Below are 17,816 nucleotides of genomic sequence, written 5' to 3'. Positions count from 1 at the left end.
TCCCCAGTCCGCTGTACCACATCTCCGTTTCACCCCATAGAAGTGAAGCACACAGGCTGGACTAATTGTAGAAGACAGCAACAAAAACACTGACTTGACATGGGTCCTGCACAGACATAAATGATAATTTAGTGACAGTACACCTGGTTAGAAAAAGGGTAGGGATTACATGTAATGTGACATGTATCGTCTTTTAGTCCTTTACAAGTGGAGGAAGGTTATCGGGTGACACATTTCAGACCTCCCTCTCTTTCTCTCATACTCAAATGTGATTGTTCAACATTTAACAGAGGTATGGCAATGCCAAACTCCTCACAAGGCTGTTACTGTAAATCCTAATTTTACAATTTGGAGCGTCAAATGATTGAAATATCCATATTATAATAATACATTTATATTTATCTTTGCACATGAGGATATGGTGAAAATTAAAATCACCCCCCAAAAAAAAAAAAAAAAAAAGAAATTGTATTTCAATATTTTCACCAGTAAAAATGTAAAGTTACACCTTGCCACTATTTTTTTTAAATCATCCTAATAAATGTGAGTTTTTCGTTTTCTTTGTGAATTGTGGTGTTTTACCTCAGCTGCCTGGAAATGAGTCATAATTCAAAACAACCGTATTAGGGTCGTTCTGTTTGCTTATCATGGATAAGATAAGGCACACAATCTACCCTCATCTGAGGCTTATATCCTGTACAGAAGGCTGCTGATGACAGTGTATTAACGAAGAGCGCTGATTACCACATGATCTCAAATAATACCAATACTAACAGCTGTGACTTAAAAATAAAAAATCGTACTAATTTTAAGTTCGAAGCAGATTCCACAACAAAACTCAGTAATTTCGCATTCCTTCATGGTATCATCATAGAGAGAAAGGAGGGAGGTTTCTTACCTCCGTGTCCTCTGTAAAGCTCACAAGTCCAATCCCTTGCCGAATACATGAAGCTGTATTCCTGTTAGCCTGGTCCCGTCACCCCCATCGGAGGATGGAGAGAGGAGTCCTTTCAGTCCAGCTCTGCACAAGGAGCTCATAGTCTGGTTCAATGTGTCTTGGCCTTGAATAAGTCCCAGTGAGCAAAAGGGCTCACATCCTCCATGACAACAGTCAGACTGGCTGTATAATCATAATCCTGTTCGTGGGAAAAGAGTCGATGAGGCAGTCTCTCTCTCTTTCGCTCTCTGTCCGAGTGGTTAAGGGTGAGAGGTCAAGAGTAGAGAGCTTCTCAAATCTTGATCCTCTCCTTAAGTCATCTTGCTGATGGGAGGTCAGGATTCAAGGGTCAGAGGTTGGGGGGGGGCAGCGGCAGCATACATTAGTTAGCGGCTGAGGGGTAGCTGGGGCAGCGACATGGCTTGATGTGGGTTCAGGCTCTGTGTCGTTAGAACGGAGAATGGGTGGCCTGGTGGAACAGAAGAGAGGGACACACGTGAAATATTATAACTCAGTTCAGCACCAAGATGGGGGACCGGTAAAGGAACATACTCAAGCACAGTACAATTTGTTTTATTGTTAGAAAACGTGAACTATTGACACAGCGAAACACTACTGAGTAGACAAGGACAAATCCCTCCTCTTTTATCTTCATACCTCTATCCGTCTTCCTTTATTTCCTGGGAGAGGAGACGTAAGGAGGAAAGTACTGAAAAGGGAGTTGGTGAAGCAGAGTAGAGGGCTTTGTGAGGATGTAGTGAAGAGACTAACCAACGTAACACTCACTGTCGATGTATCCGTGCAGGGCCACCATACGCGCCCTCTCAGGACTGCCAAAGGGGGAGTAATGCAGGTCGTCGGGCAGCGAAGGGGGCATCCGGGACTGGGGGTGGCCTTGCGAGGGTCCGCTGTGCTGGGGGGTATGCTTTTTGTGTCTTGCTCTGCAGTTTTGAAACCAAACCTATGAAAATGCAATGTTACCAGCTGTCATATGACATGTCGCTATATTCTCATTGTTTTTACCACCATGAGTCATGTGACACTTAGCATACACTCCAAAGCAACTTACAACTTATTTACATCATTGCTTTGAGACGGCGTGAACGGACCCTCACCTGTATGACTCTCCTGCTGAGACCCGTCATGTCCGCCAGCTTCTGCAGGGTCTGTGCATCGGGGTTGTTGTCCTGCGCAAACTGAGCCTGCATCACCTGGGAATTGTACATAAGTTATTAGAAATATATGACCTCACTGTCTCAGCTATTTTGGCTGTATATCAGCAAATAGCGGAGTATCAGCGTCCAGAAATGACAATGTAACACCACCGCAGAGCTAAACTACAAGGAGCCGATTGAAATGAACGAGACACCAAACCACATCGGACAATGTTGCCAACGACGACCATTAGAAAGTCACTAAGACAGAGAAATCATATTCCCCAGCCTATTTGTAAAATAATTCAAATTTGTTATTGACCTATTATTGGAAATAGAAAATGAGGAGACAGGGACATGTGGTTCCCTCCTCTGTGACTCACCTGCAGCTGCTCAGCTGTGAAGGAGGTGCGTGCTCTCTTGGCAGGCTTGGGTTGGCTGTCCTGCTCTGACGGCACTGCCCCCTCCAGAGTGATGCCGCTGCCTGAGACCCAGGGCACAGAGACAGGGGGAAAGAAAGGGAGGATAGGGAAGAATGAGAGAAAGACAGAAAAAAAAGAGAGGGGAAAAAGTTACATTTAGAGTTTTCCCAGTGAGAATTGTTATCCCCACAATTACATCACAGTGTTATGTTCCAAAATAGTTTTTTGGGCTGTCCCCATAGGAGAAACCTTTTTGGTTCCAGGTAGAATTATTTTGGGTTCCATGTATAAATCTTTGTGTAAAGGATTCTACATGGAACACAAAAGGGTTCTACCTGGAACCAAAAAGGGTTCAACAAAGGGTTCTCCTATGGGGACAGCTGAAGAACCCTTTTAGGTTCTAGATAACACCTTTTTTTAGTAGCGTAGTGTATCCTACAGTGTTGTGTAGCTGTATACTATATAAAAGTGTACACATACAGTAAGTAGGTTATCGTTTTGACAGCAACTTTAGAGAGCAGGTTCTAGAGAGAACACTGAGATAGGATGCCCTAGACCAGTGAACCCGCACTCAGAGCAGGTTCTAGAGAGAACACTGAGATAGGACGCCCTAGACCAGTGAACCCGCACTCAGAGCAGGTTCGAGAGAGAACACTGAGATAGGACGCCCTAGACCAGTGAACCCACACTCAGAGCAGGTTCTAGAGAGAACACTGAGATAGGACGCCCTAGACCAGTGAACCCACACTCAGAGCAGGTTCGAGAGAGAACACTGAGATAGGACGCCACTGAGATAGGACTAGACCAGTGAACCCACACTCAGAGCAGGTTCTAGAGAGAACACTGAGATAGGACGCCCTAGACCAGTGAACCCACACTCAGAGCAGGTTCTAGAGAGAACACTGAGATAGGACGCCCTAGACCAGTGAACCCACACTCAGAGCAGGTTCTAGAGAGAACACTGAGATAGGACGCCCTAGACCAGTGAACCCGCACTCAGAGCAGGTTCGAGAGAGAACACTGAGATAGGACGCCCTAGACCAGTGAACCCACACTCAGAGCAGGTTTTAGAGAGAACACTGAGATAGGACGCCCTAGACCAGTGAACCCACACTCAGAGCAGGTTCGAGAGAGAACACTGAGATAGGACGCCCTAGACCAGTGAACCCACACTCAGAGCAGGTTCTAGAGAGAACACTGAGATAGGACGCCCTAGACCAGTGAACCCACACTCAGAGCAGGTTCTAGAGAGAACACTGAGATAGGACGCCCACTGAGACCAGTGAACCCACACTCAGAGCAGGTTCTAGAGAGAACACTGAGATAGGACGCCCTAGACCAGTGAACCCACACTCAGAGCAGGTTCTAGAGAGAACACTGAGATAGGACGCCCTAGACCAGTGAACCCACACTCAGAGCAGGTTCTAGAGAGAACACTGAGATAGGACGCCCTAGACCAGTGAACCCGCACTCAGAGCAGGTTCTAGAGAGAACACTGAGATAGGACGCCCTAGACCAGTGAACCCACACTCAGAGCAGGTTCTAGAGAGAACACTGAGATAGGACGCCCTAGACCAGTGAACCCACACTCAGAGCAGGTTCTAGAGAGAACACTGAGATAGGACGCCCTAGACCAGTGAACCCACACTCAGAGCAGGTTCTAGAGAGAACACTGAGATAGGACGCCCTAGACCAGTGAACCCACACTCAGAGCAGGTTCTAGAGAGAACACTGAGATAGGACGCCCTAGACCAGTGAACCCGCACTCAGAGCAGGTTCTAGAGAGAACACTGAGATAGGACGCCCTAGACCAGTGAACCCACACTCAGAGCAGGTTCGAGAGAGAACACTGAGATAGGATGCCCTAGACCAGTGAACCCGCACTCAGAGCAGGTTCGAGAGAGAACACTGAGATAGGACGCCCTAGACCAGTGAACCCGCACTCAGAGCAGGTTCTAGAGAGAACACTGAGATAGGACGCCCTAGACCAGTGAACCCGCACTCAGAGCAGGTTCTAGAGAGAACACTGAGATAGGACGCCTAGACCAGTGAACCCGCACTCAGAGCAGGTTCTAGAGAGAACACTGAGATAGGACGCCCTAGACCAGTGAACCCGCACTCAGAGCAGGTTCGAGAGAGAACACTGAGATAGGACGCTCTAGACCAGTGAACCCGCACTCAGAGCAGGTTCTAGAGAGAACACTGAGATAGGACGCCCTAGACCAGTGAACCCACACTCAGAGCAGATTCGAGAGAGAACACTGAGATAGGATGCCCTAGACCAGTGAACCCGCACTCAGAGCAGGTTCGAGAGAGCCCAGTGACTCACCGCTCTCAGCAGCCCGTTTGAGGTTCTCCACCATGGTGTCGTAGTGGATCCTGCAGAGCACCTTGTCCTCCACCAGGCCAAACTCCTCCCCTGTGGACAGCTGCCTCTTGCAGGAGAAGCAGGCGAAGCACGCCAGGTGGTAGGCGTTGCCCCTGGCCCGACGCACCCAGTCGCTGGCGTAGATCTGGCGGCCGCACCGGGCACACTTTGTACCGAACTTACTGTGAGAGAGAGAGGAGAGAGAGAGAGAGAGAGAGGAGAGGGACAGAGAGAGCTGTGGCATCAATATTCTGCTATAGAGGAGGACAAAAAAACGTAATTTAAAAAAAAAACGGTCTAAAACCAGACTTGTTGTTATGTCAACTTTTATATGACTTTCAACACTTGTTCCACACTGAACCAAATCAGCTCTTCTGAGGGCACTAACATTACAGATGTGAAGCAGAGCCTGGCTGATTACATGTTCAGGTCTGATTTTAAGAGAGGGCAAGAGAGAAGAGAGAGAAAGACAGAGAGAATCATGCTGATGTATTTTCTAATAGATAGCCTACTGTAGATCACTTGAAAAAAAAAAAGGTCTGTCAATATTGCAGAATTTGGTTTTTGCTTGTTCAGTCCATCAGTTTACATTATGAGTTGAATGGAAGTGGAGAATTATTTAATTTCAAACTAATAGGTTCACTGCATTTCTTGGCCTCGCTATCCGGGCTCCATTTTTGCCAAAGTAAATGTTCCTACCATCATGATTTTGACATGAAGAATATTTAGCCAATTTGATGTTTTACACCAATATCACAGCTGTTAGCCACGTAAGTATATGCAACGAGGGGCACATATGACAAACTAAAGTACTATCAATGAAGTACTACATTTAGTTGATCGTTTCTGACTGGCCTTGTCAAAACCTTCATAAAAGAGGCTTTTGAGAGATCAGGTGTTAGTGTTAGTTTGTTTGAACTGGACATGTCCAGCCTGTTTAGATCCAGACATTCGGGTTGACCCAGTCAGTGTTTCAGGGGCAGGGCGGGGCCGATGTGGACGGACAGAGAAAGGCTGTACTAATGGTCTGCAGATGGCCCCTAGCCTGACCATCTGTGGGTGTGTCCGCGCTTGCGTTCATGCGTGCATGACAAGGAGAGTCGAGTCAGTCTACTAAGAGGAAACGACCCCCGTCTCCAGAGCTCAGAGATCTCTCACATAAACACAGTGACATAAGCATGGTAACAACCCCAAAGGGCTAGAGATGAGGGGTGAAGGGCCAAGTATAAGGGGCTGGGGGAAGCCAATCACCAATCATAGCCGACCAGGCAGGGAGCAGCAGACTGATTTGGTAGAAGGCAGCATCTCCCCGGCTCAATGCCAGGCGTCCCAAATTGTGCCCTATTTCCTACACAGCGGCCCTGTAGGCCCCGGTCAAAAGTAGTGCACTATATAGGGAATAGGGTGCCATTTGGGATATCCCAGTTCCAGAATGACGCCATGAGGTTGAGTCGGAGTTCTTATGTGCCTGGCTTCCACGCTCCACTGACTCTAGTGCTGAAAGAGAAGCACTCTGGGATACGTCCACAAAGAAATGACACAACGCCGTACTAAGACAGGTCTGAGACTGACTGTACAGACCTGGCTGGCTGGATGTCTCAGCCTCTTCCCTGGGAAAAGGTACCACGGTACACACACACACACACCTCTCCTTCCCTGGCCCGATCACCCAAAATGCTCTGTTCCAGCTACATCCATTTGAGTTCATAGATAGGACTACTGAATGATGAGGGTAAGGACCAGAGGCACAGTATACACGTCATTATGCGAGAATACACACCGCTCACAACAAAAGCCTACTCAGACTTTGTGAAACCATTCCAGAGTTTATTGTGTACTTTAAACCCGACTATCTATGGCCCTCTTTACTGAGAATACCGCGTGTTGATTAATGTTGCATTGTGGAGGACAGTTCAGAAATAAATGTTGTGGAACGGAACCGTAATCTACCATGACAGCTTGTCTGCCTCAGACTCTACGACACAACACAGAATGTGTGTGTGTGTGTGTGTTATTTTGCACGGCATACACGCATGTGTGTGCATATCATCATCTTTCTTCATCTTCACTAGCTTTGTAGTTAATTATGCCTTTGTATCAAAAAGCTGGCGTTTATTCTGGGTGCATGCCAATCCCCTATCACCTTTAGGAGAAACATTCTCTCCACAAAGCTTTCCTCCAGCCCTCCTCTCTGCTCCGCTCAGCTCCACATTCATCTACCTACAGCCGAAGAGAAGTATATTCATCCCCAAGATTATTGCGCTTGAACGTAGTACTGAAGATGGGCAAATTTCTTATTGAAATGTCCATGTACATTTTCTTCCGCAGGTACTATTATGAAAGTATTCCAACATGCATTCCTTATGAAGACCAAAATTACCATTGTATGAGATATAGGCATATTTTCTTATCCAAACAGGATACTTACCCTATTTTCCTACCAGGTAAAAAACACCTAATTTCCTCCTAAATCAGTAAAGGACAGACACATCCTGATGTCCTGAGCCTCAGTGTGTTTGTTTACCTTCCTGACTTCTCCTGTCAGACAATCTGACATCTCAAGTCTCTTTTGCCTCTACCAGGTCTGGTTTCACTCACGGCTTGCTCCTCTCAGTTTCTACGGAGACCTCATCAGTGCCTGGCGGGAAGCAGGCTGGCAGCGGGGCGGGTTGATGAGGACGGCTGGATAGGCTACATACGCCCCCCCCAACCTCATACACGCACACACCTTCCGTCCTCTAGCACCGCTGACCGCCCCAACCCCAACGCAGCGGCGAGGACGGCCACTCAGGTTACCGTGTCAGCATCCCAGGGTGCCCCTGATTGGCGGTGCTTTGCAACTTCCTGTGTGGCCTGCGGCTCACGGCAGCTCACGGCTCGCTGTGTTTCTGTTTCGGGGCCTGGCTGACAGAGGGGCTTTAGTTACTACAGCGTCTGCTCTGTCCCATGCCCCTCTACCCCTCTGCCCCTGCTCCTCCACCACCCCCCTTTAGGCAGAGTAAACCCACTCTGATTTCCTGCTATTACGCCCCATTACAACAGCTGTCAGTCCAGAGCCAGATGAGAGACTGACACAAATGAGAAATATCTCCTTGTTTTTCTCTCCAGAGCCAGAATGAGGAATGAGTGACGCCCAGCTCTGTCTGGTCCTCAGAACTCACGGCAGTCTAACCCTTCCTACAGGCCTAGCAAGTACACTGGTGTTGAAACACCACTGAGGTGGAATGTCAAGCTGCACAGTGGAAAAGGGAGAGAGAGGTTTCAATCGAACCCTCTCTGCAGCAGAGCAATAAATTCAGTTTGACGGTTTTGTACACACCTGACCAGTCACTGGTTAAGATGGTTGTAAACAAACGAACTCCGCATATGGGGATGCTTCTGGTCCCAACCACAACAATGCCCCATCATTCATCACTATGGCTTCCAACCATGTCCATTTCACAATACAAAATCCTCCATGTTTTATTTTAATTGCTGCCCCCCACTGGAGGGAATAGAAGTATTTGGGGTTTCAGGGTAAATGGGGACAGGGCCAAGGAAGCCTTATGCTGATATGGGTCACATATAACATTATTGTGTAGCAGAATGCATACACTATTTCCATGTTGTAAAAAACTTCACCTTAATGACTGACGGCTGGTCTTTGTGTGGAAGTAGGCACAGTCAGTTTTACATAAGCAGGTTCCCATGGCAGGCACACACACACACACACACACGTGCTCGCACACTGATGCACACACACAACACACCCGTTGTGGACAGAAAGATCAGGCATTTTTCCTAAGCACCTTTTGGAACAGGAGGCTCAGAGACATAGTGATCCCTGTGTGTGTGTGTGTGTGTGTGTGTGTGTGTGTGTGTGTGTGTGTGTGTGTGTGTGTGTGTGCATGTGCATGTGCATGCATGTGTGTGTGCGTGTGTGTGTGTGTGATGTATAGTGAATGCACATGAATGCGTGTGTGCATGCATGCGTGTGTGTTCCTGCATGTGTGACAGGAATCACATTCAGAAACACGTTGACCCGGACAACACTGGGTGCTGGGCTTGGGGCTTTAATTGCTGGTGATTATAAACCTCAGACCAGTGGCTTTGTATCAGGTTACCATCAGAACCCCCCACACACACATCACACCGCCCTAAGCAGGGTCACTCCCTTCACCTCTCTGGCGCAACCACACGCACCTGCACACACACACACCTCTCTTTCTGCAGGACCTGTTGCCATCCACTGAGGGATTGGAGTCCGAGCAGGGAGATGCCACCGTGCCCACTGACTATGACTTTGCCTGGGGTGCGAAACTTTTCACACACATGCACACACAAGCATGCACACACAAGCATGCACGCACACACACATACAGAGATGCCGCTGTGCCCACTGACTGTCGGGATAAACCGTTCCCAGGCTCCCTCTCTAGTGCCAAGCTCCCTCTCAAGCTTGGAACCATTAAAGCCCTTTCACTATGTCCACAGTAATACGTTAGACAGTCAATCACATTCTGCCTCTAGTTATGTTCCCAACACGCCACCATACTCTGTGGCAGTAATACGTTAGACAGTCAATCACATTCTGCCTCTAGTTATGTTCCCAACACGCCACCATACTCTGTGGCAGTAATACGTTAGACAGTCAATCACATTCTGCCTCTAGTTATGTTCCCAACACGCCACCATACTCTGTGGCAGTAATACGTTAGACAGTCAATCACATTCTGCCTCTAGTTATGTTCCCAACACGCCACCATACTCTGTGGCAGTAATACGTTAGACAGTCAATCACATTCTGCCTCTAGTTATGTTCCCAACACGCCACCATACTCTGTGGCAGTAATACGTTAGACAGTCAATCACATTCTGCCTCTAGTTATGTTCCCAACATGCCACCATACTCTGTGGCAGCGTCTTAAATGTAACCCTATTCTCTACAGTGCACTACTTTTGACCAGGGCCCACGGGGCTCGAGTCAGTGCACTATTTAGGGGATTTGGTGCCGTTTGGCACATAATATTGCATCCTTCACCAGGAAAAATGTGTCTTTAAGATGTGGAATTATTCCCGAATGAATTAAATAAAACTAGAAACGAGCAGTTTAGAATGTTTGGGGGAAATGTTGAAGGAGAAACACTGGAGGTTCTGTGGGTTGCATTGTGTTCAGTGTTGCACTCCTCTTTCCAACAGCAGATGGGCGTAATTTCTTACAAAAAACGTGGCAACTGTTAAGTTCCAACGTTTTTTTTGTTCAAGTTTTTGAATATCTTTTTGAACACCATAACACTACACGACCCACATCTCACGTGAGTGGACACTCGTTATGAAGGAGAAATGCTGGAGGTTCTGCGCGTTGTATTGTGGGGCGTATGGTGGACTGCTCTTTCCTACGACAGATGGTCAGACTGTCTGTGTATGGCTTACCATATTAAACTTTACCAGATGAATGTCCAACATGTTTCGATCATCTGGAAAACCTTCCATAAATATCAAACAATATGTCAATTACAATATTTCAACCTATCGGCCAGTAAATTAAATTACAGGCAATATTATTCTGCAATGATCTCCTTTTTAAATAAATGGCCTTGCTTAGCTGTAAAGCCATTTCCTCTACAGTTTATTATGAATGGGACAATATAACAATTCTGAGCCAAAAGAGTTCAATATAATTAGTTATTAATGACAAACTCTGTGTGATAATCTCAGGATGCATACCGTTTTTAGTATTTTAACTCAGACGAACATTACCTCTAGCTATTAAATAAGAAGCTATAGTCAGATAGTGTTTCACATTTATCCTGCATTATGAGAGACCATCTCATGGCTCATTTGAGCTTTGCAATCATAGTAGCTCAGTATCGATCATTTTCTCTTGTAAACATATTACATAATCATCACATTTACAAAAAAATATATATATCACGTTTACACTCCCTGCATGTATCTCTGATGGTGTTCATCTATTACTAAACTCAAGTAATACATTCTTGGTTGACATTGACATCTTTTAGTTCTGTAGTCTAAGCCTTGATGCTGATCTGATAAGTACACTCCAAGCCCGCATTGCGTGGACACAAGTGCCGATGTTCCTATCTCAATAGATCCACTGTGCTACACAGGGACCGGGTCTCTCTGTGAAGGGCTTTAGATGAAACATCTTGTGAAGCATCACTTCAGATTATTAGCCTAACACAGAAAACAAACCTTCTGAGGCAGCGGCTCCTAAAACACAGTATCGACTTTAAAGGGCCAGTCACTTCACATTGACTGGAAATGGATGCGGAGGAGAGGAGGCCTGGCCAATTGAGAGCTTGCATTCAGGCTCTGTGTTGAGTGCTCTGCAATCATGACACACTGGAGACGCGCATGCTGCATGAGACTTCACAGTTTAGCTTTAGCCGCGGAGTGTTATTCTTACTCTGCAGTGTGTGTAGTGTGTGCGTGCGTGCGCGCGCGTGCGTATGTATGTAATTACAGGTATTTGTAAATATTGTGTCAAATGTGTTATAGGAATGGAGCTGGTGAAATATAAGTATATATAAATATAGAATATTATAGAAAATATAACAGCATTGGCAGCATTGAAAGCAATTATGTTTGATGTATATTTTGTGTCTGTTAAATAATGTGGAAGAGTATGAAACTATCAACAAATATACTAGCATTGCAAGCAATGATGAATGGTGTTATTGTGTGTAGGAACTGTAGAAATAGTGTGTAACAACATGCTATATGATAATAGCCCAACAAATTGTAGTCTTGGGGGTAGCACTGATTAGAATCGTTATCAGTGAGTGTTACTGTGAATATCTTCTCATGTCTTCATGTCTACACCTGTTGTGTTCAGCGCATGTCACAAATAGCATTTAATTTTGATTAGATTTCTGTTAGACAATCTCATGAAATCAGTCCAGAGATTAGTCTTGATTTATATCTGGTCATAACTCATACATGTTTTGGTATGTATTAGATTAATAAACAATAGAATAGTAGTTTAGATAAGAATGGAATAACAGATTGTATACTACAGTATCATACAAGCATTTCGCTACTCCACCCCCCCCCATAACACCTGCTAAATGTGTATGCGATTATATAATCAGATTGTTATTAGTTGATCTCTCTTTGCTTTTTGAATCAAGAGACAAGCTGAACTGACGATCCATGGACGATAATTTAAAAAGTGTAAACCTGTACAAATGAACTCGTGTTGTATGTCGTAACATCATTATTACTGATGTGGTGTTGGCGTTGTTGTTATAAGGCCTAGTGGCCTAGGGCTTTTGCAATCGCTTATTGTTACTATTATTTTTTTTGATGATTTAATACATTTGTTATTCAAAACTGCAAGGTAAAGAATCATAGATATCGCCCAGTGTTATGCGCTTTTTAATTTGATTTAACTAGCCAAGTCGGTTAAGAACAAATTATTATTTACAATGACGGCCTAGGAACAGTGTTGTTCAGGGCAGAACGACAGATTTGTACCTTGTCAGCTCAGGGATTTGATCTAGCAACCGGTTACTAGCCCAACGCTCTAACCACTAGGCTACCTGCCGCCCAATTGATGTCATCTTCATCATTAAATGCGCGTATAATATCCCAGCAATTTAGAAATCCTGCAAAACACGTCTCACTGCACGCCCCATAACAAAAGCCTATACCAGCAGAATTACATTTATTTTACAACATCTCAATATTTAGGCCGACGATGTAGCCTCAACAATGGGATTCATAAAAAGTTAGTTAACTCCTACCCTTATTTTGCTTATAAGCTTTTGAATACCTTTTTAAACACCGAGACATACAATTATGCGCATGTCCACTGTTACCCAAAGGAGAGGCAGGTTTTCGTATGGCGGGCGGCAGGCGGAAGCATAATATTTAATATAATATAATATAATGATATTTTGAAAACAAAGTCAAAAACTTACCCTACCTGAAATAATCCATTTTACAGAAGATCTCTTTGTTTTTGATGTAACAGCTGTTGTGTTGACGTAACGACGTCCGGCAGACAGAACACTCCAGACACCTCACGTGCCAGATCAAGTTATTTACCTGCAAAACAAAACAGTGGTAAAAGAAGCTTAAATAATAATAATAATAATCATCATCATCATCGTCATCATATTAATAATAATTATAACAATATGTCTGTATGAAATAAAATTGAATCGTTCAAATGACATTATTGCTCAAATAGTAGCCTAGGCTAAACGATTTAAATTAATGAACATGTTATATAATAACAACAAAATAAACCACTTTAAAAATATTATCTATTATCATAATTCATGTAGGCTATTATGCACTTTGCAATTGATTTTGTTCCAATAATAAAAAACATCCATGACTTAGTTGATATTTTGGTGGAGCTACAAAGACAGTAGGACTTTTAGAATAAATATGTTTCCCTCTATCCGGTAACTTTCAATTTGATTGCGCACGTAAAAAAAATGTATACAACACGTATGGCCATTGGGCCATTTGACGTCAGCTAGACTGTATATTCACTCATCAATTGTGCATACATACGCAGACCAGGCAAAAGGTTTGAATATTGTTTGATTTTATTATTGCCTTTAATGTTAAAATGATTCCTAAACCGTAACAGTTCGTTGAAGAATAATTCAAATGTAATGTCAATGTAATTAATATATCTTATAATTGTTTTGTTCTTCTCGATGTTTGCCCGTGTAACGTAGGCCCAGCCTACTAAGTAAAGGAAACTCATAAAATGTCAACATTAAGATATACACAAATATTCTATTATTACTTCGTTCTCCATATAATAAAATGTGCCATGTGCAAAATAAAGGGGTATGTCCTTGCAGCATTAGGCATATAGATTATTAAACACAAAATATATATACAGCGAGCTTTGGTGGAGTGGACCATTGGGTCTGTTCTATGAGTGAATTTCATTTTTTTTATAGAAGCAAAATGTTAAAATCATTTAAAGATAAATAGCCTATAAAGAATCGATTTCAAAAATGAATATAGCTATGCATTTAAAATGAACATGCATCGCTTCCTGATAAAATAGTTTCCACATGTATCGCTTCCATATAAAGACTTAAAAGAAATGGAGCACAGATAGCGGAATAATGATCCCCTTAGATTTAAGTAACACACACTTCCTGCAACTCTGAAAAACACTCCCAGACAGTTGTTTTTTTATTCCGGAGCACGCAGAGCGAGGCTGGGCGTTGTTCTTGATGTGAATTTGAAAGACATAAAAAACATAACACGATGTATGACCCTGGCCTATCTAGGCTACTGTCCTTTCTTTTGTTTTAGAAATAAAATAGTATGTTCAAAACAATGGATCTTCAGAAGATCAACACTTTAGCCTACTAAATTATTTCAGGGTTTCATAATTCGGAGCATGATTTCATTTATATTCGTATTAATATTTAAAGAAGATAATGAAGTCAACGTGAATGTGGCTTGGGCTAAATACATCAAACATGTTAGTAAAGTTGTAAAAACTAAAACAAGTCAAAGGGATTTTCCATATCTGTTTTACATTCGCAAAAACATAAATCCTATGCTCGTGCGGTTTTAGCCTTTTTCATGACCAATAACGCGCGCACTCGCACCTTGAGTAGGTATCTGTCCAGGATCTCCAAACCACAGCTCGCGCACACGTTCTTCCCGGTGGACGCCACCGAGGAGGCGGTGGAGATAGGCGAGCAGATATACGGGGTAGAGGGGGGACTCGGGGAGGAGCGCGTGTCCTCCCTCTCCATGTTCGATCGGTGCGATTCTCCGTCCGAGTGAGACTGCACGAGAAACAAGTCAAGAATAAGGACAGGGATACATTTTAAGCGCATCTGGACCAAAATATTTGACATATTACAGCCTATAGGCTACTTCATGCTTTTAGCATAGAAAAGCATATTCAGGCTCGCTATCAGCGTCACCATATATGTTGCATAAATACTTGACAGGCAATAGACAACTAATAGCAATAACATTACATTTTACGCATGGCAATCATTTAAGCTTCAGATGCTATAATAATAAACAGCAATGCACACATTGCAAATAATGCATTAAAACGTTTACATAACTTCTCACCATGACGTGTGTGTATTTGGCTTCCACGCAGCGCGAGGCACCCGGTGTACTCTGCGGCGTTTCTGGAGAAATCACCTACAAGACAAGATTCAACGGCAAGTCGAAGTCAACTCGCGGCTAACGTACTATCCATCTCCAGCCATGAAATCCTTCAGAGACATTGCAGCCCTGAAGCTATATAAAGCGTTCAAACAATAACTCCCGATTTGAACTGTTGTGGAGTATTTAGGGCCCTGCAACAAAAGCTGCAGTTTTAATGAAGCTATTTCAATTTGGATTGATTTTTTCTCTGCACTTAACCCATGGCTCTTAAAGTAATCGTGTTTTCCTCGCAATCCAGGGAACCGAAAAAAAACTACCTGCAATTACAAATAGCTTGAAATGCGCACGATAAGAGGAGACCCGGAGTGTCAATTTCAACTGTCAATCAGAAAAGGCAACGGGCCACCCAAAGAATGGCAAATTTGATTTTTAATGGCACTAATTAAAATCTAATTCTTCTCTGGCGAATTGGCATGTTGAAGAGGGTGGACTGCGAATCACACTCCATAATAGACGCGCTTGTCTCTTCATGGCGCGAGGCGCAGCTGATCTTTGTACACAACCAGTGATTCTTATGATATCAATTTAAGACACATAAAAACAGTTGCAGTTAAGAAAGCAACATGATGACAGCAGATAGATTACCAGTAAGATCCTAGTGTAGTCTATACAATGGTATCAACCAATACTATGTGGGTATCTTAGACATGCATGCTAATCCAGAAATCAATCTTTCATATCCACATGATTTTTACGCATATATTTTACGCATAGGCTATTATTGTAGGCTATGGTTTTCTTCACATTACCTGTTTTGAGGGAATTCCTTCGGATAAAAACTTATTTCCCTCTGGTAGAGGGGCCAAAACCTCATTTTTCCAATACATGAACGCACTTGGGATTCTGATAGAACGTAAGTCGAGTTCCCTTCCCTTCCCAAGCTCGGAGTTTGAACTGATTTCACTTTCATGCAAGAAAATATGCGCATCTATTGTATTCTCCGTGCCATGGATTTGCAGGGTTAATTACACTTGTTGTTTTGAACCCACGGCGTGTTTTTACTTCTACCCACGATCGATGCAACGGCCTCCCAGCACACATGCGATATAAAACATGAGAAACAGTTATGGCATCTATACGATGAAGCTCGTGGGTGTTGCAGACGGACGACCAAGTGGAGGTTGCTCTTCAGAACGCCTTATTTAGAACACTTAGAAAATGCTTCCTTCCCTTTTTTCCCCCCTCTGTTAGGGATGGAATTGCTGACTACAGGAAGTAGATGGGTTGGCAGGTTTGCTCGAGATCTGCAAGAACGCGAGACACAACGAGTGAGAGCAGGTTAGGGTACCGTCTCTCCAAGCGCAATTCGTCTGGAGTGAAAGTTTAGTTGCGCTCCAGGATTGGAGGGGGAGGGTAAACTTGTTGTATTATGGCTGCGAATAGGGTACGGTTCATGGACACCAATTTTCTGACACAGCACCGCTATAATGGAGTTTTGGCACTTGTCAATTTCTGTTATGGGTCGTAATAAATAACCTATTTCCAAATTAAATGAAGTCTGATGTTGGATAATGTGGGTTCAAGTCAATCCTTTATGATTTAGGTTGAATTGAAAATAACTATTTAGGTGTTGAATAGTTCCTTTTAATGTGTGTTTATTATTGCATATTTAGATTCGCCTATTATTTCTGCATTCCTCACACAAACCATCAACAAAACAAAGTGTCTCCGGAAGTGATTTAACTGGCTATCTTTCTTGTAAAGTCATTCTAAAGGAGACAGTCATTAGAAACATAGCACCTCATCGAATCATGTTTTTATTTTATTTTTTAATTGAAACATAATTATGCACCATAAAGGTTTATTAAGGTTAAATTATTCATGCTATACTTTATTATTTAGGATTCTTTCACTTTGCGAGACTATAGGCGAGAAGATTTCAAACGAGACACACAAAATAAAGGTCGTTTATTTACAGTCCAATTTATTATTAGGCCTCCAATGTCAATGTATTATTATTATTTGATACCTTGACTATTATAATAAATATTAATATTAGGGATTGTTTCTTATATCCGATTACTGACGGATTAAAATCTAAACGGAAAAGTGTGATTCTGCAAGAGGATCTATGGAAAATTTGACACAAAATTAACATGATATCTCATTCTCACCCCAAATTTGGTCTTTCTAGGACCTTGAAGACAATATGCTTGTCTCATTGACTCATGATGATCATCCTAAAAACGCATAGGCCTTTCTATCACAGCATCAAAAAATACAAACTAGCAGTAATTCATTTATTAATGATTGAAACGATGGATAATCATGATTTCCAATATACAGACTACTATCTTGAGACCCGCGCGAGTAACTGGAACTTTGGCAGTAAATACGTCACGGTTGCAGACATAACTGAAGACGCGCGGATCTCCCCTTCAAAATGATAACCATGTTGAATGATACCAAGAGTTTGTGATTTCCCGGAAGCTGTTTCAATCATATCAGGCGTTAGCTCTGTCACTGTAAAAACATGTTCAATTCACAGGAACATTGCTAAATAAATCATATTGAAAAATGGTGCAAAAGGTCAAATATTCTGAGGTAGGCCTACTAATTTTCTTACCATTCAGGTTGCAGGCAGAGTAACCATGCACCACTCATGTGGGCATCAATCGGACGCCCACATTTCAGATGTTTGCAACACACTTAATGGGAGCGGGGTGAGGAAGCCCAATGTGATATCAAGCCAGTGTTTTTTTATTAGTCAGACTATGAGGACTGGTATTATATAAACCTCATTGAAGATAGCGATG

General features: G+C 43.3%; 1 protein-coding gene across 4 annotated transcripts; it reads right to left on the bottom strand.

Moving 5' to 3' along the window:
• Positions 1–446: 446 nt before the first annotated feature.
• On the bottom strand, positions 447–16,366 carry lhx6a (LIM homeobox 6a). 4 transcript variants are annotated; one of them, XR_006079437.1, is made up of 9 exons: positions 15,810–16,366; positions 14,959–15,033; positions 14,478–14,660; positions 12,812–12,933; positions 4,843–5,063; positions 2,475–2,575; positions 2,053–2,148; positions 1,709–1,878; positions 447–1,406 (listed from the first exon to the last, which is right to left on the bottom strand). XR_006079437.1 is itself a non-coding variant. In XM_042302070.1 (9 exons), the coding sequence occupies exons 1-8, from the start codon at positions 15,885–15,887 to the stop codon at positions 1,762–1,764; spliced, it is 993 nt and encodes a 330-aa protein (XP_042158004.1). In that variant the 5' UTR covers positions 15,888–16,365; the 3' UTR covers positions 447–1,406; positions 1,724–1,761. The 4 variants fall into 4 exon arrangements, 3 of the variants coding, with proteins under 3 accessions (XP_042158004.1, XP_042158002.1, XP_042158003.1); XM_042302070.1 differs by having other exon boundaries at positions 1,724–1,878; positions 15,810–16,365; XM_042302068.1 differs by having other exon boundaries at positions 1,709–1,898; positions 15,810–16,363.
• Positions 16,367–17,816: the final 1,450 nt, after the last annotated feature.

This window comes from Oncorhynchus tshawytscha, linkage group LG20 (genome assembly GCF_018296145.1).
Source record: "Oncorhynchus tshawytscha isolate Ot180627B linkage group LG20, Otsh_v2.0, whole genome shotgun sequence".
Classification (NCBI taxonomy): domain Eukaryota; kingdom Metazoa; phylum Chordata; class Actinopteri; order Salmoniformes; family Salmonidae; genus Oncorhynchus; species Oncorhynchus tshawytscha.
Note: the sequence above shows the minus strand (reverse complement) of the source record. Positions and strands in the feature narration are given on the sequence as shown.

Excerpts from the sequence above, each read along its gene's own strand:
- lhx6a (XM_042302068.1), bottom strand. The coding sequence starts at position 15,887 with ATGTATTGGAAAAATGAGGTTTTGGCCCCTCTACCAGAGGGAAATAAG. Across the intron at positions 5,064-12,811 it reads TGTAAAATGGATTATTTCAG|TAAGTTCGGTACAAAGTGTG; the intron begins GTAGGGTAAGTT and ends TCTCTCTCACAG. Across the intron at positions 1,899-2,052 it reads TCAGCAGGAGAGTCATACAG|GTTTGGTTTCAAAACTGCAG; the intron begins GTGAGGGTCCGT and ends GCATTTTCATAG.